Source organism: Labeo rohita, chromosome 5, assembly GCF_022985175.1.
Source record: "Labeo rohita strain BAU-BD-2019 chromosome 5, IGBB_LRoh.1.0, whole genome shotgun sequence".
Taxonomy (NCBI): domain Eukaryota; kingdom Metazoa; phylum Chordata; class Actinopteri; order Cypriniformes; family Cyprinidae; genus Labeo; species Labeo rohita.
This window is the reverse complement of record NC_066873.1, coordinates 46,855,106-46,881,921: the sequence shown is the minus strand read 5'-3', so window position 1 is coordinate 46,881,921 and position 26,816 is coordinate 46,855,106. Positions and strand designations below refer to the sequence as shown.

The following is a 26,816-nucleotide window of genomic DNA, read 5'->3' as shown; positions in this document are numbered from 1 at the left end:
AATAAAAAACGAAACGGAATATCATACAAGGGGTTGTTCTGGATAATTGGGGTACTTTGAGTGAGAAAGGTTGAGAAGCGCTGTGGTCTTATCAGTCACGGGTAACGCGGTCATAAATCTCCCTCGAGAGTCTGTGTTGATCTGTAATAATCAACTAACTTATCTGTGATGATGAACGCTCACGACGGGGAAGTAAAGAGCGTTTCGTGCATCAGAGCTATTTCAGAATGACACGGCATACAGTAGACAGGCTCGTGGTTCTTCTGAACTATGATTAATGATACGGAGAAAACTGAATTTCTCTGAGAAGTGGGATACGGGAGGGGAAATACCTCCAGATGCTGTAATCATGGTTTCATCTAGCAGTTACAGGAAGTTATATTTACAGGAGGACGGTCCTCTTGTTCTGTGACTGCACAATAAGAAGCAGAAATGTGTGGATGTAGGACAGTGTTGTGGTGGCAATTTCCTCTTCGCTACAGTTCACGGTTCAGAGATCTTCGGCGGGCTCGAGCGTGTCAAGACAACGGCTGTTGCCAAGGCGATGCGGGAGTGTTCACCTGAAATAGCAGCGCGCGCATGTGGCGATCACGGCGATTGCGTGTGGATCTAATGGCTCTCGATTCCATTCTCATGTTTTATTAAAGGACTCTGGTCTCAGAAACACACACACACACACACACACACACACACAAGAGGGGGTGTGTCCCTCCTACTCACATGTTGCAACCTTGATTACACACCCGCACCCTCCCAAAGCAAATATTTCAGGACACCGATCTTGCTTTCTCTCTTGTGTTCTTGTGTTGTGAAGCTGCACTGATACTGTAATGACTCGTAATCAGAATGCATAAAAAAAAAAAAAAAAAAAAAAACACAGTTCTGCCCTGGAATTCTTGACTCTCCTATCTGCCAAACCGTTTCAGTGATGACAGGCGTTACACACGGTGTCAACAAGCAGTCATTTCTTTGTAGGATTGCTATTTTAGAAATAAATCGGTACAAACATCAACTACGGCCTTACGTAAGACATGACTTCACAGAAAGTCTTTGTATTTTATAAATGATTGTCCCTCTTTTGGGATGATGTCAGGTCTGTGAGTCTGCGGCGAATCTGAACAGGCTTCAACAGGCTGAGAATGGACGGAAGTCTTTGACCCAAACCCGCTTTTCCTGCCGCTGTGTGGGAAGCAAGGTGGGCGGAAGTTGAGAGTTAGTCATTCCCGAAAGACCGAGCATCCGCATAACTCGGAGGAAGAACACGAACACGCCAGCAAACCTGGAGAGCAAAACTTATTTTGTTGACTTGCAGCCTGAAGACATGGCTTTGTAAAGTATCAGCATTCAGCAAATATATAAAAATATAAATCGCATTTAGAAGCTGTCGTTGAGGTTTGTTTGTCTGGTTTGCGTTTAAGCGCTTCGTCGCAGCTGTCGGCCGCTCTTCGAACGAGTGGCCCAGCGGGATCCGAGACCCGGGTCAGTTTCTTGTTAGGTGGCGAGATGCACCGTGTGCTCACGGTAGCAGAGATTCCCCTACAACTCCTCAGCTGTGACTTTTACTTTCACAATGACCCAGACGGCCGTTCCTTGTGCTTTACTGGAAGTGCCGCTCATCTTTATGGGAAAGGCTGTGACACGGAGGGTGGGCGGCTGTGCGGCGGATGACTGGACGGCTGCGCTTCTCATACAAGCCCGTAGTTACAGGACCTGGCAGAGGCACAAAACATGTTTATGACCCTTGTTAAGACAACTGACTAATGACTTTTGCCCAGACTGTCGTGTCATTTCTCATATGCCAGATTAGAATGTGTGTGAAGCTGCTCGTGTATTGGTCTGTAGGTGTACTGCTCTGCTCTAAAACACACACACACACACACACACACACACACAAACTCAGTTAAAGACATGACATGAGCAAGACAAGTGTTCAGAAACCTACTCCTCTTTATTGTTGATAAAAAAAGAAAACAAGGGAACAATGAACAGCATTTAAAGACCGCATGTTATTTAGAAGCAAATAAACCAGCCCGTAACACAGCGAGGCAAGTCGCCCCTTAGTCACACGTTCCCGTCGGCCCGCGTTTGACCACCAGTCGCTCAAGTCTTTGTGAAAAACGGTAAACGAGGCTCCGGAACTGGCCGTAAAAATATTATGACGCTGTTCCGCGCACGGCGTTCTGCTGTAACGCATTCGTCGTCAAACTTCATCTTTGACTTGAAATGCTCAGTCGTGTCAGATTCGGGATCGATGAGCGAGATCATCGTCACACAAGCCGCCTTCGGCAGGGTAAACAGAGTAAACTCATTCGACAAAGTATTTTCGTTCTTCAGCACATATGTATATACGACACGTGGTAAAGAAAGACCTCGTGGCCTGTCAAAAGGTTTCTTGTTTTGAAAAAACGAACGATGCAATCAGTCTTTAGAGTTGGATCAAAACACAGCCGCACAGTCCCGCGAAACAACCAAAAACACGACAACAGGCCTAAAATAGTCAGGGTTAAAATAGAGGAACACAGAACGACCAGGAACAAATCAAGGACTTTCACTTGATGCCAGTGGAAAAAGTCGAGCACTCGGTGGACAAATGTACCAACAGTAGGCGTGTACGAACACAAACCAGCAACACAGAAACGCTTGGAGCCGAGCTCAAATAAAACAACACCACGCTGCTCAGTAAAACCACTTCAATAAATAAAGCATTCGGAATGATACAAAGCAATACAGTAGGTACTGTACACACACTATTCTTAAACAAAAACGTTCAAAACAATTTTTGTACAAAAATACAATACGTTTGTGACATCAAAAACCTTATTCAAGTTTCAAAAAATAAATATCTTCTTGTTGCACAAGGTTATTTGACAGTTCTAGTACCTGTCTCAGGTCTCCCTATGAATCACCTCCAAGTGGATATAGATATATAAATAAAATAATCTGCATCTCCATGAGCTGTAGGAAAGGCATCGAACAGCAACTCTGAGTAGCAACACTGGCAGACGTACAGGATTCTTTATCGCATGTACGCTTTTCACAAAAACAGGCCTCCTACGAGTCCTTTATCGCCGCGGCGCGAAGCTCCTTACTTCATCGAGTCGCTCTGACGTCCGCAGTAGAGCGCTGGCTTCTGTCAGTCGATGTCTGGGTGCCGTCAGCAACGATCTTACAGAATTGCGTTCGTTTATTATTTTTCGTCTACTAGAAACATAGTTGTAGTTATAGTTCAAACTGTCATGCTATACACAGAAGATAAATATTACACATCATTTAATGTTTCTGATTTATGTGCAATCGTGTAGTTTCCAAAAAAATAACGTGTCAACAGGACACTAGTATTCCAACCGTATTTTTCCTCCCCTCAGAAAACAACATAAATACAAATTCTGTATAAATAAAATTGCTTCATAATTCATTTAGAAAAAAAATCATAATAAAATAAGATACAGGCAAAAAATAAAATAAAAAATGCAAAATACTATTGATCAAAAGCCCTTTTGTTGTCGTTCAGTTTCGACTCTTGACTTGGTGCATCATCCCATTTCTTTAGTCCAGAGTAGCTTTTCCACACTGTTACTCTGTTAGGTTAACACAGCATTAATACTCATTAGATAATGGCAAAAACACACGATCAACCCATTATTAGAACGCATCTCCCGGCGGGAGATTACAGTGCAAAAGGTCTCGGAATGCTCAGGAAACTCCCAACTCAAAAAGGTACCGTTTAAAGTTTTGCACAGTACCACACAATCCTTTATCCGCAGATGTCTCTTCGCTCGTAATGTTTCCATATCAAACAGTAATGTAATACTTCTGAAAAAGTCTCGGTTTGTATAAAATATTTTTTCCTCATATTCACAAATTGCACAATATCAAACCAACTAACAAAAACAAACATATGCTGTAATGTTGTTATTGAAACAAGGTGACAGATTAAACCAAGAGATTTCCACTCGAAACACGTCAGAATACAGGCGACATCTCAAAGCGGCATAAAGGGATCGGTTCTCTTCCGTCGGGTGCTTTGGAGAACGCTTGCATAATAGTGCATGTTGTTCAACAATTTTATAAACACAAACCCTAAAACATATAAAGTTTGTCCGTCAGGTGAAGGAGACACCGATTATAAAGAAAAGAAAGTCGAGCAAAGTTTTCATCTGCCTGAAGAGAAAGAGCCGGGGTGTGAAGTCCTCCTCTAGCAGGAAAAAAAGAGAAAAGTATTCAAGTGCAGAATTCCTACGCGAGTTTTTGTTCCCTTTATGACCATCCCACCCGCAGTGCGTTCGCATCCCTGTCACTTTGGCCTTTTCGTCAGGCAAAAGGGCGCCCTCCGTACCGTGGGTTTGTCAGGGAGGACGTTCCCGAAGAGTCGGACGGGCGGAGAGCACCGTAGAGCACCCCCCCCGCACGGGTCTTCCCCCGTCTCGCCCCTTCTCCGCAGAAGTGAGACGGGGTTGACAGAGACAGAGAATGGGCGTGAGAGCGCGGCCAGGAGATAAAGACAAGTCATAACAAAAAAACCCTCGTTCGTGCGTGCGCGCGTCTCGTGGTTTCAGCAGCTGGTGCTCTCCCCGCTTTTGGCCATGCTGGCTGAGCTGACGGCTATCTGGCAGCCATTAGTGACATGATTCATAACTTTCTGTTTGAGCTGAGCCACCTGCTCTCTCAGGATGCTGGCGGTGGAGGCCAGGTCCGAGTTCTGCGTCTTCAGCACCTTGACCTTCTCCTCCAGCCGCGAGATCCTCTCCAGCTTCCTCTTGCGGCACTTGGAGGCGGCGATGCGGTTCCGGAGCTTCTTGCGCTCCGCCTTGATTCTCTCCTGGGTCTCCAGGTCGATGGGGGACAGCGAGGGCGGCGAGCTGGCCGGGTCGCCGCCGGGCGGGTGCGGGACCTCGGGCACCGTCTGCGGCGCGTCCAGGCCCCGTCCCTGGGGGTGGTGGCCCTGGCCGCCGTGCGCCGAGGCGTGGGCCGCCGACGCGTAGGCGATCTGCCCGCCGGGGTACGCCGACGGCAGCTGGTTGGGGTTGTAGCTGCTCAGGTTGGTGTAAATGGGCATGTCGGCGCTCGACATCAGGTTCCTCTGGTAGGACCCCTGGATGGAGGAAGTGGGCGACATGGGGGCGCCGACCAGCTGGTTCTGCTTGTGCAGGTCGGCCAGGGCTTTGACGAAGCCGTCGGCGAATCCCTCCTGCTCGTTCGTGGCCTGGTTTCGGTACATGAAGGGATTAGCCGACGCGTTGGGAGCCGGGCTTGTAGTAACCAGTCCCTGGTTAGACTGGATAATCAGGTGCTCCAGATCCGGAGAGGACAGCTTCAGGAGGTTCATGTCTGACGAGGACATGAGCGAGCCGTTGGGATTGGCGCTCATGCCGAGGCCGTTCGGGCTGACGGTGCTGTTGCCCGCGGCCTGTCCCTGCAGCATCTTGAGGCTCGAGGCGTTTCCCACGCCGCTGGAGAAACCGTGCGGCATGTTGCTCTTCTTGCTCATAATCTTGTGGCCTTGGTATCGATCGTAATCTGGAATTTGCCCAAAGTTTGGAACGCTATCATCGTGGTAGAAGGGCGTTTCCATCTTACCCGTCATTGAAACAGCAAGACGGATTCCTCACAAGACATAATAATACGGCTAGAAATTATCTGAGCTCTGCGTTTTCAGCCATCTGCTCGGTCCACGGTGAAAACAGGAGTCAAAGGAGTCCGCTTTCAACCTAGGAAAGGGCAGAAATACAAAAACGAAAGGTGAGGGCAAATCAATCAGTGGACACCGAAGTAAGCTATGACTGCAACGTGACAAGGTTGACGTTGATACAGTGAATGTTTATGTATTTCAGAAAGTCTACGTGACCGATAAGCCAGCGTTCAATCTCAACACACACATCTAAACTTACACACGCACACGCTCATGTTTCGCCTCAGCGATTCGCACAGACGTCAAACTAATTGGCTCTACACGATCAGAGTGTCATTAAAACGACGAAACCAGGAAGCCTCGTTACAGTTCGACTTCTTCCCGTCAATAACGACTCACTGCTGACTTTCCTGGGCTTCGTCCAAACACAGCTGACCGCTTCTCTTACTCGTTCTTATTCATTTCAGCACATGGTCGTTAGAAAAATCCCCTGCCAAAATCCCAAAGCTCACGCTCGTTTCGAGTCCCGTGAATAAGCAGGCGGATCGTGTCACTTACTGTGTGTAGGTCGATATAATGTGAGGAAAAGCCAGTCGCGGATCGATCGGCGCGGATCACATCAGATGAGATGAGAGGAACGTTCCCACGAAACAATCCACTGCGTCAAAGCTCCGATTAGTCACGCTGTAAAACGACATAAAACAGCATCGAGCGCAGATGTGTAACCCACGCACCGCACTGTGACAAGCGATGAATCAAGCGCAGCTCATGAACAGCGCGCGTCAACGCGTCCTCTCCGGAGCGCTGCGTTTCCTCGTCTGCTCGCTGTCAGAACGACTGTGGGACTTTCTGCCTGGCTGATTATTAATAACACACGCCCTTCTGTTCTTCTCTCCAGTTCCTGAAACTAGCATGACAGTCAGACGCGCCTCCTCCCGCTCGCGTCTATTGGCCGCTCGAGCGCCGCCGACCGCCGCGCCTGTGCGATGTTCAGCCCGCGTTCGCGTCGTTTCGAGGGTCACGTGACCACGGGAAGACCGCTGCTGTATGCATATGCGCTACATATGACGCGTAAGCTTGCTAAATGTCAACCAAAATGCCATCTGCATTCGACAGGAATGGACTTTCTCCAGCAGTTTTTCAATTCGTTTATTACACAACAAACGGAAAATTCAGTCAAAACCACAGTCAAACAGAATTAGCAGTTAAGTGTTTCAGGAACGTAGACATTAAAAAAGCATGCAAGTGAAACTCCTGTCCGTCTCAAAAATGAAGAAAAAAAAAAGAGTGCTCAGTAGATTTCATTACGAACAGAAAAAAACACTGTTCTGTGATTTGCTCATCATTCTGTTTGGATGCTCCTGTCCATCTCAAACAACATCTCATGGGGAAAAAAGAAAAGAAAAAGAATTGAGAAAAAGTGTGCTCGGTATATTTCATTACGAACAGAAAAAACACTGGATAGGTTCATTTTTCTGTGATTTGCTCATCATTCCATTTGGATGCTTTCTTTTGGCTATTTACCCAATTTAACTTTTTTTCTCTCTACTTTAGCTGAAGCGTCGACTTTGAACATGGCCTTGTGTATGAACGTCATGGCCCTTGCCACAAATTGCCTGTGATGTGCATCATTTGGAAATCGCTTTGCGCAAAAGCACCTGCTGAATAAACACACACATTGTGGAAAAGTAGTCTGCGTTCACACGGATCACATTCACACAGACACTGGCTCTGCTGTCCTCCACAGATAACACGACCTCCACACGTCTGTTTTTAGAGATTAGCCCACACCTTGCTCGTAGGTAAGTCGGGTGGGAGGTTACAGCGATCAGAACAGGACTAGTGTAGGTCGGTTGGCCTCCGGCGGCTCCAGGTCCAGATAGAAGAGCTGGCCGCGGGTCAGGAGCCCATCAGAGCGCTGACATGTTTGGCCTGCTCTCGCTCCCCAGACGCTTCACTTCCAGTGTCGTTTCCCCGTCTGGATTAGTTAGCCGCTCCAAAGGTGATCTGCTCCGGGGTGTTTAACTCCCCCGTGAAACACACGACTGCATTTTTAATGACGACTGTTTGGGGGTTTTGTGTGTGTTTGTGTCTAACAGCAGTTCCCCCTTCAAGGTCATCGGAGACAAGACAAGCCTTTCGTTTTTTATGTGACCGGATTCCATTAAAATGGAATATTTGCTTGTGCGTACGTTCTTCAAAGAGTTTTAGCGTATCTTCTTGTGCTGTGCAGCGGTGGCATCGCATCATATATCAAACTGTGACGTTCACCTTCACGCCACACGGTCTGAATTCTGTTCGGCTTCCTTTTATTCATTCATTCTGGGTTGTTTTAGTTCCAACGGAGAGAAATGCGAAAAACGTTGTTGCTTTTATAAATGTGTAAGTGTGTGTTGCAAATTAAGTCACCATATAATGAGATATCGTTTTGCTGGATTACAGAAAAAGGGAGAAACTGGTCAACCAAACCATGCGAGAGAAAAATTTGGAGCAGAAATTTAGCATTTCAAAGGCACGCAAACTAATAAATTGGCCGTGAAGCCGTAATGAAATAATCTTTCGGCCCATTTACGTCTCTGATGTGAAAAGAGCTGTGAAAACTTGTGCCGTCTCTGCCTTCCTCCTACGGCTGTTTGCCATCGTGAGTGTTTTGATGTTGTTGTCCACCTCAGAATGGCTCAAATGAAAGCAGACTTTCTTGAATGGACATAAAAACCACATTCAAAAGCTGCAAATGAGCTGCGTTCGATCAGAGAGACACTGAACGCGCTCGTTAACGACTCGTTCTCTTCGCTTTCATCATTAGACAGACGCGAAGCAGGTTCGGTGATGTTACCAGACCATCAGAAGAATTAGAGAAGTGCACGTTTGCAGGCTCGATATGTTATGACAGTAAATCACAGACGTGTTAACAGATTCAGTCCAACACATCAAAGCTCACAGTGGTTACACGGATCCATTACAACACTTCCTCTGTTCTGTCTATCAGGCTAATACCGTAAATAATAATGGAAAAGGAAAACAGCGCACCTCTCCTGAAAGCAGACTGTATTTATTTACCAGTTTGTCTTGCCACAAATTTGAGTGGAATAAATGAGCGCGTTCAGTGCGCGAGTCTTTTGAACAAACAGCCCATGAGGTAGCGTCTGACGCGGCAGAACAAACATGTGTTTGCGTCGAGCTTTGAGGAGCCAGAACGGTTGAAGTGTGTGTGTGTACGTGTGTGTGTGTGTGTACCCGGTATTTATCACGTTATGGGGACCAAATGTCCCCACAAAGATAGTAATACCAGTACATTTGGTAACACTTTATTTTGATAGTCCACTTTAGACATTAACAGTAAGTAACTTTGCAACTGCATGTCAACTAGTCATTAGAGCATTGGTAGACTGTCTGCTTCGTATCTTCTAACACTCTTCTAAACTTTGCAAGTATATGCCAACTTATTCTACTAACCCTAACCCTAACCTAACTGTCTGCTCTGAGAGTTAGTAGACATGTCGTTGCAAATTAATGAGAATTAGCTGACATGTAGTTGCAAAGTTAGTAAAAAGTAGACTATCAAAATAAAGTGTAACCGTAAATTTTGACCTTGTGGGGACATTTTGTAGGTCCCCATGAGGAAACAGGCTTATAAATCATGCAGAATGAGTTTTTTCAGAAAGTAAAAGTGTGCACAGTCTCCTGTGAGGGCTAGGTTTAGGTGTAGGGTGATAGAAAATACGGTTTGTACAGTATAAAAACCATTACGCCTATGGAATGTCCCCATAAAACATGGAAACACAACGTGTGTGTGTGTGCGGCTCTCTGGTCCGGCCCTGTAATTTTTACTGTTTTACTGACTAAAGAATACTCTGATATCCAGCTCACACGAGCCCCGTTCCAAACCTTAGTCTGCTGTCTATACGAGCAACTCCTTTCTGTGGAAGCACTTGAAAATAAAATCTCACAGATGCTAGTCAGGGAACGCCGTATTTTATATTTGACAGGACTGAAAAGAACGGCCCATTCAGAGGACTGTACTGTTGTTTAACAACATACCAATTGCTTAGCTGACAATACATCATTCTGGGAAAAAAAATACAAGAACTCTATAAAACAATTTTGAAAGTTGTGAAAATCACACAATCTAGTATCTTCACACAGTGCGTGCCATTGTAAAGACTGTAAGTCTGTCTCTTTTCATCAACGCTAAATTCAATATGGCATCTAACGGTCTATAAACGACTAATTTGCATTGTACTACATCACAGCACAGGCTTTCAGTCATAGTTTTCAGTTTTCAGTACCGATTGAAACGTAATACATAAGTTTTGTTGTCACGCCCTGATCGACACAAAGAGCGGCTGTGTTTTTTGGGATCGGGGTTCGAGTCTCCCACACTCTCCACTCTGTTCTCTGCTGTCCTATCAAAATAAAAGGCCATTTCTTTCCTTCTTTTTCAGCAGTTCTGGGATTGCCTCTGCAAATGATGCAGCCTAACAATTTAGCCAGAGGAAAATGTCTTTGAGTTCAGTGGTGCTTTCCTCGAGGAGCGCCTGATGATGATTCAAAACACTCAGCGCTTTAGGACCAGAGCTGTTGACTCAAGCTGCCAGTAATTTCTTTGAGGAATCCTGTTTTGACTGGATCTACACAGCAGAAGGGAGATTTTGGTCGTAGGTAATAATTTCTTGAGACTGCTCATTAAGTGTCACAAGATGATTCACATCACTGAGGTGTAATCAGAGCGGCAGGCTTGTTTCATACTTTGTCGTCTTATTCACGCCAAATTTACTTAAGTGTTTATCTGTCAAACTAGCAGTTGTTCCTCCTGGACCGAATTCATGTGGGCAAGATGAACGGTGACGTATAATCGAACAGCTCTCCATATCCGTGTGTGAGAGTGTATTTCATCAGGAATGAAGCAACGTACATCACACTGATGGTATTCGCAAACAAGCTTTCTTTATAAGATCGCGAAGCGGACCCTGCTCTCGATGGACATGCTGACTGTCAGTAAATGTATTCTGTGAAAAGAAATATGAGAGATGTAGATCAAATCACTTGTCTGACAATCGGTTGACTGTTCTGAAATTTATACAGTGGAAATGCACAGAAAAATTAGTCAGGTCTTTGAATTTTTGGAATTTACGAGGATGGCTCAACAACAGCACAAGCTTTCTAAAATAAATACATATGACATCGGTTTTTTTTACAGTAATTAAAGAGAGTGTCAGCGGAGTAAACGTGCGATCTGCTCTGCTCTCGGATGAAGCAGCGAGTTGTGGAGCGGCTCCTCGGTTCAGTCGGCCTCCTCATAATCCACATGATTCACTCTCTTCTGGTTGCCACAGAAACATCGGTTGAATGTCAAGTTTGGACACCGCACCGGTTTAGAGCCATCGAGTGCTTCGAAACGAGCAGAAAATGCACAATAGCAGAGAGAGAGAACAATTCAGATCTGTGAAGACAAACGAAGAATTAAAGATGAAAAGAGTGAAAGAGTGAAAGCAAAAGAGATTCTTGTGTCCCAACAGGCTTCTTAACTAGCCGAACAAGGCATGGTTATGTTAACCAGCCACTCATACCAGCACTAACCAGCAGACTGTGTGAAGGCAGCGTCGGACATTTCAGTGAAAGTGGAAAGCATGCGCGATGCCGTATTGTTTTACTTCGCTCGTCTGGCTGTCGCGATGGGTAAATGTCGAAACGCAGGTTTCCGTCGTCATGTTTTGGGCGAAGGATCTTTAAAGTCTTCCTCGCAACACACGTGCCGTGCAACGTCTCGATTACTGGCGTTTGTTAACCGTTGGCCGGTCGTCATCGACTGCAGTGAAGGCTGTGAAGTGAAAAGCAAAGACGTGTGATTCCAGGAAGGCGATTGCTCAACAGGCCAATGTTTACAGAAGAAACACAAAATAACTAATACGGTCACATTCTGCTGGCCTGACATAAGGCCCGTTTCACATTCGCGCTCCGCCAATTGGTGCGCTTCCATCCTCGTCCCTAGGCAACCATTGATAATAATGAAATGTCAGGCTTCATTGATTCGAGACACAAGAGCCTTGGGCCGAAAGTGAAATAAATAATTCATTTCAAACTGGAAGAGTTGGGTGAACCTTTGTTCAGTGCATTTCTATGAAGATCTGGTTCAAATTCAGTACTGAAGAATCGGTTCCCTTTTACTCGTAAGTGTGAAAGTGAATCGAGTTGAAATGACAGGAAGAGGAATTTTGCAGGTCAAATGTTTGATTTCATTAGTCCAACACAAGCGTTGCATCCTGTAATATACATAATGGCTGAATTTCCGTGTTGACTTCAAAAGTGAAGTAAAATGTTTTGTCCTGTTCGCATCCACATTTTTAAACGCGAATGCCGCACAGCCGCGATTTCGAAGCATTTCTAAGGTGAGTCTCGCCGTCTCAAAAATCCGCGTCGTTCCCGTGGGATTTCCCTGCCTCCGTTCCTCCTGCCGCCGAGACCTACAAAATCAAACAGTGAAACTTTTCACAGTATGGCAGAGGCAGTGACTCACGGGGACTTAACTAGTATTTGTGATGCTTAATTCATTTTGACAGTTGGAAATGTTAAATCCTCGGGGCTTTGCACACAGTCATGGCTAAGTAGGTTAAATAGAACAGAAGCTACAGGGATCGATTTCAGACTGTGCGTCTTCACGCTGGCTAAGACTGGCCATACCGTTTCTGATTCACGTACACAAATAAACACATCAAATCAAGAAATGTGGATTGTCTAGTGTTTCACAAACACTGAATTATCATACGATATTTGGCTTCCATTTATCCATTTATCATATGTTTGACTGATGCAGTCTTCGTTCAGTCGTGGACTCATGAGGGTGTTCATGCATCTGCGTTTTAATGGCACACTGGCTGTGAATCTGAACGTAATGTCATGTGTGCAGCACCTCCTGCGATGAGCTCAGAAATCTGCTGACCCGTGTGACGGACCGCAGTACGGCTCTTTAACGAGGCCGGAACAAACTCTAGATGTTCATTGTGGGTCAGAGAAAACATTTCACGATTCATTAAAATAGGACCTCGGTCACACAATATGAGATGCGCAGATCATTCATGTGTGGCATCATCTCAGTCCGTCCTATAAGAGATTCTAGCAGAGACGCTCATGAGACCCTTCATGGGAACAGATTTGTGTAAATGTGTCATTCCAGTGAATGGGTGCCGTCAGAATGAGAGTCCAGTTGGCTGATAAAAACATCACAGGCCACGTTCACACAGCAGCAGAATATGGCTGTCAATACCGTATTTGAGTCCTTAATACGGTTATGTTCACACACAGTACGATTGTTTACGGGTGTGACAACCGTGCTCTATAACCTAACTCACACCCGTAAATTTTCAGGACTCGCAACCGCATTCTCGGAACAGGACTGGACAACTAGTTGTCTGTCACGTCTTGCAGTGCAATTTGTGGTTTCGGTAACTTACAGTGACGGAGAAACGAGCTGCGTGTCATCTGAAAGGTTTATATCCAGTCTCCACGTCCCGTCAGTTTTGCGTTCTGCGTGCGGCTCAAATGCTCTGCTCTCCACCCAATTTTAAAAGCTGCTCTCAATTAATGATGGTTTGATGGATGAACTTGAGGCTTGATTGGACTCTTGTCGTGTCAGAAAATGGTAATACTTTCAGTTTTATGGGCGTCGCCTCTTAGATATTGCTTTGGTCTCTGTTGCTATGATTACTTGTAAGAAATACGGGCTTGACTCCTGTTGCACGGTTATCTTGAAGAAGACGAGCTGAAACGAATCCATCATTAAGACGTTTTGAACTCAAATTCAAGTCCATAATCCATAATAACGTCCATCTCCTGTTGATCTCAATCTCCTGATCTCAAAATCCAGCCACATATTTGTTTAGAGCTGTTTTGGCTTGTAAACGGTGCTTGATCTGTGCAGATTTCTCTCCTGATTCAGACCAAACCAGTTTTTCAATGAAGTGTTGTTATTAGTGGTGTCAAAATTAGCACGTTAGCGCAGGCGATTCATTTTTCCATTTTAACGTGTTAAAAATATTTATCGCAGTTAACGCAGGGGCGGGGCAAGATTTGGCCACCCCACTAAACCACTAAAGAATTTTGTTTATTTAGACGCAGAACGTAATAACGAGCACATCGAACGGGAGACTTTTCAGACGCACGCTCCAATGTCACCTCAGTCAAATGAGTCAAACGAGCCAAATGAGCGCTGAAACGGTACCGGTGATGAGGAGCTTCAGTAGAACATCGCTGAACTGTGGTCAGATGAGATATCGTCAGGTCATATGTCAGTAAAACAAATCTTCCTGTCCTGTCAGCCGTTATACTGTGCTCGTAGCGTGTGCTCGTCAAGTGCACGCACAAATGTTCAGGCGTCGCTGCATCAGGCTATAGCCTATTAAAGCGCTGTATCATATTCTAACCCAAATAAAACTACGAGTACGTAGCTAGTCGTAGTTATGTCGTCAGTTAAATCAAGTTACAAAAAAGGCGACTAAAGCTGCCTTAAAGTGCTCCTATTATGCCTTTTCAAATATGATCTTTCATGCAGTGTGTCATGTAGCTGTATGTGAACATAAACTATCTGCAAAGTTGTGAAGCCGACAGTGCACGATAAATAAAGTTACTGTCCAACAAAAAAAAAAGAGTCGGCTCACATTTGCCTGAACGAGTCGTCAGGATTTCGAATCTTTTTCTGTTACGGCCACACGTCACGAAGTAACACATTTGCATAACGTCCGCCCACGTTCTACGTCGTGAACAACTTGCCCGCCCACAACAGTAAAATTTCCATGGGGTTCACGTCACATGGAAATTTACACGTAAATTATACAGAAGACGCTGTATCCTACGCTGTGAGTAAAATTGTTTTATATGCACTCAAAAGATGAATCTACAAAGATTGTATTTTTTGTATTTTCAAAATAAGTAGTTGTGTATGTTATGTTGTGTAACAACCCTGCACATGTCTTGCTAACCGGCTAAATCACTCTTGTGTAGTTCTGTTGTTCAGCTGTGGACCCACTGTAGTCTAAACATTTGTGATTGATGCAGCTTGACTGTCTGTCTGTCTCATTAGTTGGAGTAATGACAAAGGATGGCGCACGAAGCGGCTTTCACACAGAATGCGGAAACCCATTCGTTTCAATTGTTTCTGCCGCGGGAGGGCGGCTTGTTTCTGCCTCATCCAAAGCGCACGCGCAGCGGACAAAGTTCAAATGAGTTGTTCAAATGAACTTTTGCCGCTGCGCTCTGAAGGGCTGCACTGAACCCAGCCGTCAGCGAGCGAAAGCGTTCGGTGTGAAAGCCGCCTTAATGCATTATACAGTGTTGAAGTTTACAACACAGAGGTGTGCCCGGTTCGCTTACATAAGCAAATTGCGAGCACTTTCCACGGTAGTCCGGGCTAACTTGTCGATCAGCCACTTCAGCAGTTTCATCATCAGACTCTGGCTCGAATTGGTATGGTAAAATCGATGCCATCTTTTCTATGTATTGACAAGTCTCCAGGGCTGTCATTCCGTTATGTCGTTCTCCGACACGCCGTGAGAAGGGTGTTCCTGCACAACCGGAGGCTGCAGTTTCAGGACCGCATTTCTAGGACCCTATAGTTTTGTTTTGTTTTTTTTAATTATTATTTTATTTATTTATTGTATTTATGTATGTATTAGCTTCTTATACTATTTAATAGCGCTTGCTATTCAGTTCTGTATGTTATTATATGTTAAAGAAATATGTAGTTGTTTAATTGTATACACTTAATTGTTGTCCTAACCAACTCCTAACCCTTAACATACCCTTAACATTGGAAATCCGATTGAAATATTTAACCTAATTTATTTCAATATATTCTATATATATTCTGGTTTTAAATTCAGCTTTCTTGTAAAGAAAGACTTGTATCATTGCGAGACTTCAGTTCATTAGCCGCGGCACAGCGATTTACGTCTGATGTGTGACACACATAAAGTGCAGTAAACGGTAAAACAATTGGTATATTGGTTTATTGGTACATTAATAAATGTAAGATAATTTGAATACAAATGCTAGTGTATAACATTCAGCAGAAGAATGAACTGTTTTGCACAGCTAAATAGGCTAAATGGAGATTGCTGACACCGCCTCGAACACAAGTTCACACCAGGTGTTACATTAAAAATAAGATGAAAAGATAACAAATTAATAGTTTTTGTTTTATGCGTGAATCAGGTCTCCTCTAGATGGCGCTGTCACAAAAAATAGGGTCTTGGAACGAGAAGGTCCTGGCTGCAGCCTGCAGAACGGGGTGGAGCTGCATGTGGGGCAGGGCTACATGTGTCGCCCCGCCCACAAATTATATCATTGGTTAATGACGCCAACGCTTTATTTTATTTATCAACGCGATTTTATTTCCACTCGTTTGTCGCTGCGTTGGTGAATAGTTGAGCTACGAGTTTTGTCTTATTTGATTAGTTGTAATGTTTGATTACAACATTGCGTTCATTATGTCACTAATGAGCGATTGTATAATAAGACTGCCCTCGTGCGTGCATGCGTGTGTGTGTGTGTATTATTACATGTTAAATGTATGTGGCAACAACTGAAGACACAACAGGTGGGCCTCTGCTAATAAAACAGTGATGTTAAACTGCTGTTTTGTATGACCAATAAAATGAAATAATCAAACTGCATTATCTTCATGTTCTTTGAGTTTATTCCTCTTCATATATTGTTTAGTCCAACGCTTTTGGACTTCCAACTTTCTTTAACATGAGGTAATCTCTATATTTTATCTCTACATGTACACATAATTTATTGTGAAAGGTTTTGTTATCAGAACAAAGCAATAGCTGTCATGTAGTTCTTACAAAAATGGCACTTTATCAATTCATAATTCTAAGACAACATTTTCAAAGAAACTTTAAGTGTTGAGTTGGTGACAAAAAAAAATACATTAAATACAAGTAAATGCGTAAATAAAAAACCCATAAATAATTTAAATGTGCAAATAAACATTAATCGTTGCGATATACAGTTCTTAATGCACAAAGATATGACAGGTCGAAAGCAGGAAGTGGATGCTTAGTAATAATAATGAAATTTTGCACAAAATAATGAATGAAAACATAATGTATTATGTTTGGTATAGATTAATATTACGTGTAGATAATTAACGAATTCATAATATATTGTTTATTTTTGTAAGTTAATATCACTAATGATATTATATATATATATATATATATATATAGCTTCAGCTGTGCTCTTAACCGCATTTCCTGTTTACAGAGGTGTCTACTTCATTACATGTCATTAGCCAACTGAACCATTTATTAATATCACATGTAGATAATTAACGAATTTATAATATATTGTTTAATATTTTATATGTAACAGATATTTAATATCACGAATGAATCGTAGCTTGAACTATGCTCGTAACCGCATTTCCTGTTTACGGAGTTGACTACGTCATTACATGTCATTAGCCAATGAAAGCATTTGTGGGCGGGGCGATGTGTAGCCCCGCCCCACGTGCAGCCCCGCCCCGTTCTGCAGGCTGCAGCCGGGTATACTTGCTTAGAACTGCGATCCTGAAACTGCAGCCTCCGGTTGTGCAGGAACGTACTATTGTGCACACCGTACGCGGTAGACCAATCATAAAGGACTGCGCCATCTGACCAATCACAGGAGCGAGGGCTCACGGAAAGGAGGGGTTTAGAGAGACTGATTCTTCGAACTGCTTCGCACAAGTCGTTTACGAATCATTTAGAAATGGGATAAAATTAAATCTATTTTTGGAGAAAACTAAAGTGTTTTTTGACCTTGCATACATGTAAACCTGTTTTGGGAGTCTATTAAAACAATATTAGTACCCTTTAAAATGGCAAAATAGGAGCACTTTAAAACTGTGCCTGTACGTGTTTATTATTTAAAAGTCACAACCGTGGCAGATCCGCTTCATGTTCAGCAGCGGCAGCTTTTTTTTTTTTTTAACAGCAGCCAAAGTATCCCAATAACCAGCTGATGTGATGTCTGTTAATCAAAAAACAAAATTAAAAAAGAGGAAATCAATAACTTCTGTAGTTCTAAGCTTTGTCTTTTATTTAAGTTAGATTTTAGTGTTTGATAACTTTATTAACTTTGGCTATATTTTTTTGCTGAAGGGCACAGGTAGCTATATGACAGTTATTATAATGGGTTCACTTAAATTACAAGTCTAATATATGCTCAGTTGAAAGCTCTCAATTATACTGTAATTTTGAATGACTATAGACAGTGGTTAAAAATTCATAGAGACATCAGTTGGTGTCAGTGATACTTGCCTTCAGTCATAAAAAAAGATGGCATTAAACAAAAATTAAAATATATATATTTCCTTTATGTTGTTTCTACATTAATTTGAAGTTTGAATGTGAAATTATTGCAATATAAAAGTATAATTAAATAATGGTAATGTTAGGTGTGATTAATTAGTTAATTTTTTTTTATCGATTGACACCACTAGTTATTATGGATTATGGACTGCTGTTTGGACTCTTATTCTGACGGCACCCATTCACTGCAGAGGATCCATTGGTGAGACAGTGATGGAATGACACATTTACACAAATCCGAGAAAGAAACAAACATATCTACATCTTGGATGGTCTGAGGGTGGGCACAGTTTAATTTTTGAGTCAGCTATTCCTTTAAACAGAGCTGTAGTTGTTTGTATCAAGAACTTCCAGTTTACATGAGATGTTAAAGCCAAACTCCAAATGAATCCTTATCCTGTTATCTACATACACACACACACACAGGTGTTATCATGAGTGATGTCTCTTCACTGCTCATGTGTGTTCCCGTGACTGAAGTATTTCTCACGTTGCTCTGCGAGAGACTTCTTTATTTTCCCTCACTTTCTGATGATCTTTCAAACTCACCCACTCACACCAGAGAAACACGCTGCATTTTCCTACGGCTCCACCCACCTGTGTGTGTGTGTGTGTGTGTGTGTGTGTGTGTGTGTGTGTGTGTCACTGCACTTGTGTGACTCTTTAGTGACGCGAACGAACAGAGAAATCCTTGTGCAACAGTGAGACTCAGAAACATCTGGAATGAAATAAACTCATGTTCTGCGTGTCAACAATCACAGTGTAAATGAAAACAACGACAGACACATTAGTAAAAGAAGAGAGAATAGAGTCGTCAGCTCACAAACACACAATAATCGAAACAAACACAAACCTGCTCTTTGATCGAACGAGTGTGTGAACGTCTCAAAGGGACACGCAGACAACAGAATGAGTCACGTTTATTTATACAGTACGTTTAATACACCACGGTAAATCAAAATGATTTACACAGAAGTGATTAAAAACAGTCGTCTAAAGTGGACATTGGAAACACTGATACGAGACATACATGAAAGAGAAATGAAATCAGTGTCATGTGACTCTTATATTAGAGACATACTGAATATGAGAAGAGGCCAAAACTCAACCGCATGTCGTCCAATAGAAATAATCCAGTTAAGTTTTATTATTATTATTATTTGACAAATGCACTTTTTGTCCATGTTCACATTTTCCAAAATGTTTTTCCAAACTTGTTTTTTTTTTTTTTTTTTTTTTTTTTTTTTAGGAAAAGCAAACACATTTGAATTTATTTTTGATTTGTGTGTTTAATAATGGTTTTCATTTTTTTTCCAGTTCCAAACCTGTGTGCGTTTGTTTCTTATTTTAAAGAATGTTGGGAAGCAAACAGTCGTTGGTAGCCACTGAAGATATACTACAGAAGTCAATGGGGACTGGCAACTGTTTGGTTACCAACATTCTTCAAAGTCTCTTCTTTGTGTTCAGCAGATAAAAGAAACTTCAAGTAGAGTAAATGACGAGAGAAATGACTTTCATAGGTGGGCTAAGTGATCCTAACCATTTTTATAAAAGCAATAAGCCCCGTGAAGCTGTGGTTCACAGTGAATTTAGAAGTGCTCAGAGGGTTTAATTTCGCTCATGTCGTGCTGAACACTGACTGTAAACCGCAGCTTCACAGGACTTATTGCTTTACTATGCCAGGATTTAAAAACATATGGTTTTATCTTTGCATTTAGTGAAAGTGAATTTGTGTTTGCACTCAAGATCACCACACAGAGCGCCAGAGCTGGGTAGTAACCGATGTAATCTGGATTACGTAATCAGATTCCAAGTACTTGTAGTTAGATTAAATTACAAAATTAGACAAACTTTAAAAATTAACATTTTAAAATACTCATAATCAGGCTACAGTTACTTTTTTACTGATTACATGATTACATATTATTCACACCATAGCAATGAAGTATATCTATGGGGGCAGTCATGGCCTAATGGTTAAAGAGTCGGACTTCGGGTTTGAGTCTCGGTACCGGCAGGGATTGTAGGTGCGGGGGAGTGAATGAGCAGCGCTCTCTTCCACCCTCGATACCACGACTGAGGTGAGATTCTTGAGCAAGAACCGAACCCACAACCGCTCCCCGGGCACCTCAGCAAAAACGGCTGCCCACTGCTCCGGGTGTGTGTTCATTTACTTCTCACTACTGCGTGTGTGCACTTGGATGGGATAAATGCAGAGCGTAAATTCCAAACATGGGACACCATACTTGGCCACATGTCACGTCCTTCACAATTTATTAATTTTCCCTAATTCCTCTTTCTCATCTTTGAAATGTTCCTACAGCTTATATACACTCAGAAAGCCTTGCAGTTTTGTGGACATTCACACAAACACCAGTTATTAGTCAGGCGGCTACACACCTCATATATTTACTTGAAGTAGCCGTGAGATTGTTAAATACGTATTTTAATAATTATCACATTAGCATGTTCGCGGTTCTCGGACGTGGTTAATGGTCACGTGACATGCAGGTAAATAAATAAAATATTGTGTTTTATTTTGACTGTTCTTTTAAAGTGATTTGTATTATTTTTATTTGAATGATTTAACTCACCAACCCCAGTTTAAGAAACCTTGTCGTAATGTAATGTTTAATGCACTTCATGTTGTTAATAACAACAAATGTGTCATGTGATGGATTACGTTACTAACTACAATTTTTGTCATGTAACGTGGATTCGGTAACGGACTACAATTTGTACGTAATCGATCCAGCTCTGCAGAGCGGCTATAAACTCTTTCTGAGAGTCGAGTCTGCGCATCAAACTCCTGCCGACGAGTCACAAAACACGCCGATCCAGCAAGAGGTTCAGAGTTTTAGAAAAACGCATCCGTGTGACGTGAGCTATTCATTTCTCCGTCGCGCTGCTTTGACTTTGCAGATCGGCACTTTTCATCTCTCTGTAGATGGTTAGTTCAGCAGTCACGCTGTGTGGGGTTTTTCACTTTCTAACAGTTTGACGAACTGTCTAATAATAACACAAAGTTTAGAGCATCAGAATGAAAGTTTGAACTTTCATTATTAACGTGCGGTTACTCTGAGCGAGTGATGAGAGCAACAAAAGGAGCAGATAAAAACACAAGGAGAAAATAAAATTCAAATGAAATTAAATGCTGGATTGGAACATAAACAGATGAATTAGTCTGCTCAAATGGAAGCACATTTCAGGCCATCAGGTCTGGAGTTGATGAATTTATTCTAGTAACTTCCTCCAGTCGAGTATCCAAGCAGTCAGAGCTCATTCAGACTTTACTATCGCACACGCTCTGACTGAAGTGCGTGTTTCCCCGTCCTGACGCCGCTGTGTGAAGGTGTTTCCAGCACAGACAGATGGGTAATTTCTCTCAGCACTTGAATTCACTCTTAAAGAAACACTTCGCCCCCAAATTGCGTCATTATTAACCGGCGTGGCGACGCAGCACACAGTCTGACGCTTGCTCTTGTGTCCAAGGCAGAGACGTCAGGTGGAACGTGCAGAAACAGATTTGAGATCAGTGAAGGAGACCATTATCACTCAATACTGACTGAGATGAGAGAATATCCTTACCTATTCTGCATTTACACTTGTGCATCTGGCAGATGCTTTTGTCCACCTGAGGGGTACATTCGATCAGATCATTAATCGTATTCTGCTTTTGCGATTCACGTGCGACAAAACAAAATGATGATGTAGTGATTAAAACGACGAGCAGAATTCCTGAACGTGAACTTTACAGAAAACGAAATGCGTCGCATTCAGTACATTTTCTTCCATGACTCTCTCGCTCAGACATCGTAGAGGTGAGTAAATAATGACGGAATATTAATAACTTTAATCCCAGCAAACGAGACTGTAATCATTTGAGGACGAGACGTCTCTTGTGTTGCAGTCGAGACTCAGTCAGGCGTGCGTTTGTCATGTTGTGCTAGAAACATTATAAATCACCATTTGTCATTTCGCTGCTAAAATCTTCTTTCTTTCACTCAATCATCATCATAATCATCATCATTTACTCATATCAGACATCACAATCAAAGAGTTTTCAATATAAATGTGCCGCACTGTCAAGAAAATAATGTTTTGGGTTTTTTTTCTGGATGAAACACCTGGCCTGATTTGTTGAGATTCACCGAGCTGCTCTTTGACCCCGTGACCCTCAGCTGTGTGTTAGCAGCGGTAAACGCCCACAGACCAAACCACAGATATTAGCTTTCCTCCTGTGCATGCCGATAAACACCTGCTCTTACCGGACGCGCTGACACTCTTCTAAGAATAACCGTGGTTTGACTACTTTATGGTCTGTTTTTCTGCATTCGAGCCGGATCGACACATTGTCAGCGCTGCGTTAGGATGAATGCGCTCGAGACACGTTTCACTCAGTGTGAGAATGAACTGAGTGAATGTCAGTAACGCTGGTCTACTATTAACTTTGGAGTCTCGTGATTCAGAGCAGTTGCACAGCAGCCTTTTTTCTTTAAACTAGAATCTATGTTTCGAAACCGGCATAAAACACACAAAGAAGGTTTTACGTGTTCCTCTTCTGTAATTTTTTCTTAGCCGACGAGGGTTTGTAATCGACAAACGAGTCATTAACCCTGATGTCACTGCGAGCGCTTCCTCGTGTGTTTGTGAGGCCGTTGGACTGGTTGAACTCTTTTTGAACTTGTGACCGTCTGTGAATCACAGTGACACGAAATGCAAACGCTCATGAGGAAAACAGCTGATTGTGAGGAGATTTCTCGTTAATTAGTGCAAGACCTTAGAGCTCTGAATCACGCGCACTGTTTCTCCTGCTTTGCGTTCGCTGATTATTAGACAGTAGCGTATTGGGATTCCTCAGTAAAGATGGTCACATCTCAAGCTCCGTCTTTGTGGTCTCCATGGATCTTTCACTCGTGTGGCCTGTTCAGTAGAGATATGAAGTAGATTACAGCTCAATTCATATTTACTTACACAGAAAGGGTTAAGTGTGTTATTAGCTGTATTTAACTGAACGCACACACACGGCATATGAATCATGCTGTCGGTGAGTGAGCGTGAGAAGCTCAGGACAGCAGAGGAGACGTGGTGAGCTCCTGATGAAGAGTGTGTGTGTGTGTGTGTGTGTTTTGTGCCCACTCATGCTCTACTGTCTCTAAAGCCAAGATGTGACACCTGCTGAATCACCAGTGAGATTCACCTGAGTCATTTAGCAAAGATAAATAGAGGCTTCAGCAGCAGCAGCGAGACACACAGAGCCGTTGAACGCTGAAGCTTCACTGACGCTTGTGTTTCACTCAAAGCACGTTTGAAAGTCGTTAGAAAGGGCAGGTAAGAGAGCATGTTTGCTGCTGCATGCGTCGCATCAAGCCTGCGCTGGGCGTTCGTGTGTGTGTGTGGGGGGGGTGCGAACGTGTCGGCGCGTCATCATCTGTGTTTCTGCTACTGTAATATTGATCTAGATTTATGAAGATGGACAGTGTGGTTATTCTTGTGTTCATATGATGATCTTAGTGGAAAGATTCTGTACTTGACAAAGAAAGACGAATGGAAGCAGCTCTCCCGTGATCGGTGTGGTCATGTGGTTTAGCGTGAGCGCTTCACATCAGTGTTATATTAACATTGGCACGACACCCTGTGTGTTATGTCAATTAAATATTCATTAGCGCCGGCTGCTCTGTTTTGGATGATGAGGAGACACGGTGAGCGTATTAATAATTGCCGTTTAGATGAATGTGTGTGTGACACTCTAATGATATTTCAATAGACCTCGACAGGGCCGTCAGCGGGTCACGACCTCCACGTGCTTTCGGTGGCCGATTCTTAAACATTGACATTCCATCGCTAGATTGAGCTCAAGCGAGATTTTCCAGCTTTACACAATTCATTCTCCTGCTCTGTTTTTGGCGTCTCGTCTGGGCATTTCAAATGTTGAAAAAACACAAAAGTGGGTCAGAAGCGAATAATTTCTTGAGCCCAGCGAATGTCAGAAGACATGGAGGTTCTGAGGGCATTTTAATAACCGCCACCAATATTCACCCCCGCGGACCGACAGGCGGAGAGCGGCCCGGAGACCCCAGGCGCAGGCGTTTAATTTCAGCGCCGGAACCGAGACGTTTTAAGTAAGCCCTCGCAGTGCGCTCGTATGACGAAATGCATCGAGGCATTTAATGCTAAACAGACGCCCCACAAACACGGCACTCAGATAAATGCATCAGCCTGTCAGAATCGGTGAAGTCGTGTGTGTCGAGGAGAGCGCGCTGTGATTGGACGCACCTGCTGGACCAACAGCCGCATAGCAACACCTTGACACCCTCCCTCAAAAAAAAACAAAAACACAAATTAGGCTGACTGTTGAATTATATGAAGCAACTGATGGTTGTGTGATGTAATGGAAAGGTGAAATTTGTCGTTTCTGCAGCAATTAGGGCTGGGCAATCTTTTCATTTTATCAGATTTTATCATTTAATTCAAAAGTAACGTTTTGCCCCCATTTCGTCTTTTTTTAAATCGAGAAGTCATGGTTTTAAATGAAAAATGAGCAAACATCACAATTAGATAAACTTTGAAGGAGAGTAACGTAGAACGTATCGCAAAAATGTCCGTCTAGTGCGCGTTTACATAGAAAACAATTAAAAAGTAGTGCAGAAATGCTACTTTTTGTCTGATATTTGATGATGCTGACAAACTGAAAGCTGCTGCTGTTTTCATTTACTGTTAGTAATCGCTGCTGCTTCTGTTATTTTGACAGTCAGGAAAAGTTTGCATCCTCTTGACTGGAACTGACCTCTAAAACTGAATGTTTTGGCTAAGAAATACTTATAATTTCTCAATTACTTCTGAACATATAGGATGTTTAAGCACAATATTTGCCTGTATGTTTCTGCAAAGATACTTTATAAGCGAATTTGTTGAACATCATATGTGCTGCACATGGAACAGAACTTTTTGTTAACCAGATGTTTCTGCAGTTGCATTGTGATGCTGAAGTGACACGCTTCAGCTTTAACCCACCTCGGACTGAGGAGGCTGAAACACCGGAGTCTGTAACACACACACACACACACACACACATCACTAACGCACCGGAGTTGATCTGGGACTGTCCTGGAGCATTTACACACTGGACGCACACGCCAGCACACTGCTCATACAGTCAGGCTCGTCAGCTGTGTTTTTGTTTTGGGCGGCACAGCCATGGTAATGTCCTCTGAGAAGAGCGCATGAACGCTGCGCTTGGCACGACGCGATACTGTTGATTTTACGAGAGAATAAACACAAGCGGCGAGTGTGCGCGCGATTATGAGCCTCACACCCTCCGTCGAGTTTCACCCAATGACGACAGTGACTTTGAAGTCATAATGATTGGAGGCCTTTATGTGTGCGTTTCATAAGAAAGCGTGTGTGTCGGTGGTGTGATTGTGGGACTGGGCGGGCGGCGAGTGTTTTGGCAGCGTTGAGGTTTTGTCATGAGTCTGGTGTTCCTCCCCCAGAGCTGCTGATGAGTCATGATGATCTTCACTCATTAGTGCTGTTCCCTACATACTGAACCTGAGAAAGAGCGCATGAGAATAGCCAGAATCCCTTCTGAGGTGAGAAATGAAGTAAACACACACACACAGCAGAAAGTTTCGAATCTCTTGCTCGACTTTGGTGAGACGTACCTGCTTACAAGCTCTTTCACCACGTCAGAATTCCAGCTGCGTGACAAATGAGACGGACATGTGCGGCAGCTGGAATCACGTACTAACCTCTGTCCTACAACAACAGCCAGAAATAAAGATTCTGTCATCATTTGCTCCCCTTCATGTTGGTCAAACCCGTATGAGTGTCGTTCACGCTGCTCTGTTGCGTAACACTTTATATCGATACTCCACTTTAGACATTCTTCTAACTATACTAACTGTACTACTATACTACTAACTATAAATCTGCTTAACATCTGCTGGCACTTTATTTCGATGGACACTTTGCAAGTACATATTAGCTTACTGACATAGCTTATTAGTTGACATAGTCGTAAATTAATTTGTTGACATGTAGATATAAGTTAATGACAGTTAGTTGACATATAGTCATAAATTAATGAGAGTTAGTTGACCTAGTCATAAATTAATGCTAGTTGACATGTAGTCATAAAATAACAAGGGTTAGTTGACATAGTCGTAAATTCATGTTAGTTGACGTAGTTGCAATTAATGAGGGTTAGTTGACATTTAGTCATAAATGAATGAGTTAGTTGAAATGTAATTGCAAGTTAATGAGGGTTAGTTGACGTAATCAAAAATTAATGTTAGTTGACATAGTCATAAATGAATGAGTTAGTTGACGTAGTTGTAAATAAATGATTTAGTTGACATGTAGTTGTCAATTAATGTTAGCTAATATGTAGTTGCAAATTAGTGAGTTAGTTGACATGTAGCTGTAAATTGTTAGTTGACAAGTTACTTATTAAGATGTTACTGTTTGTTTACGAGGGATTACACGATCAGGCTCCTGAATATATTACAGATCTCCTCATCCCTGGAAATTGCTCTAGAACATTATGGTTTTCCAATAGCGTGATGCTCTCTGTGCCTCGATCTCGTCTGAAATTAAAAGGAGATTGTGCTTTTTCAATTGCCGCCCCTAGATTGTGGAATCATTTACCAGCATATATTAGGCTGTTTCCTGATATTGGAAGCTAACCTTATTTCCTTGGCTTTTTAATTTGTTGCTATTTTATTTATTTTATTTGAGCAGATTGTGGGGATGTGTATTATTCTTGTAATTTTGTTTAATTGTTTGAACCTTTCATGCTGTCTGTCTGTTTTTGTGAAGTTATGCTTTTACTG

The 26,816-nt window shown here is 42.8% G+C and overlaps 1 protein-coding gene and 1 long non-coding RNA gene across 6 annotated transcripts in view; one reads left to right on the top strand and one right to left on the bottom strand.

Annotated features, from left to right (window-relative positions):
• LOC127165321 (uncharacterized) overlaps window positions 1-26,816 on the top strand; it is a 57,038-nt gene that overhangs the window by 8,095 nt on the left and 22,127 nt on the right. Inside the window, exon 1 of one of the 5 annotated variants that reach the window (XR_007827765.1) lies at window positions 23,201-23,313. The exons of the other annotated variants lie outside the window; for them this stretch is intronic. This is a non-coding gene — a long non-coding RNA (uncharacterized LOC127165321). Of the gene's footprint in view, window positions 1-23,200; window positions 23,314-26,816 lie in introns of those variants that run through there. 5 annotated transcript variants of the gene reach the window in all.
• On the bottom strand, window positions 4,527-6,520 carry june (JunE proto-oncogene, AP-1 transcription factor subunit). The gene is made up of 2 exons (XM_051109793.1): window positions 6,188-6,520; window positions 4,527-5,708 (listed from the first exon to the last, which is right to left on the bottom strand). Exon 2 carries the CDS (start codon window positions 5,582-5,584, stop codon window positions 4,553-4,555), a length of 1,032 nt encoding a protein of 343 aa, XP_050965750.1. The 5' UTR covers window positions 5,585-5,708; window positions 6,188-6,520; the 3' UTR covers window positions 4,527-4,552.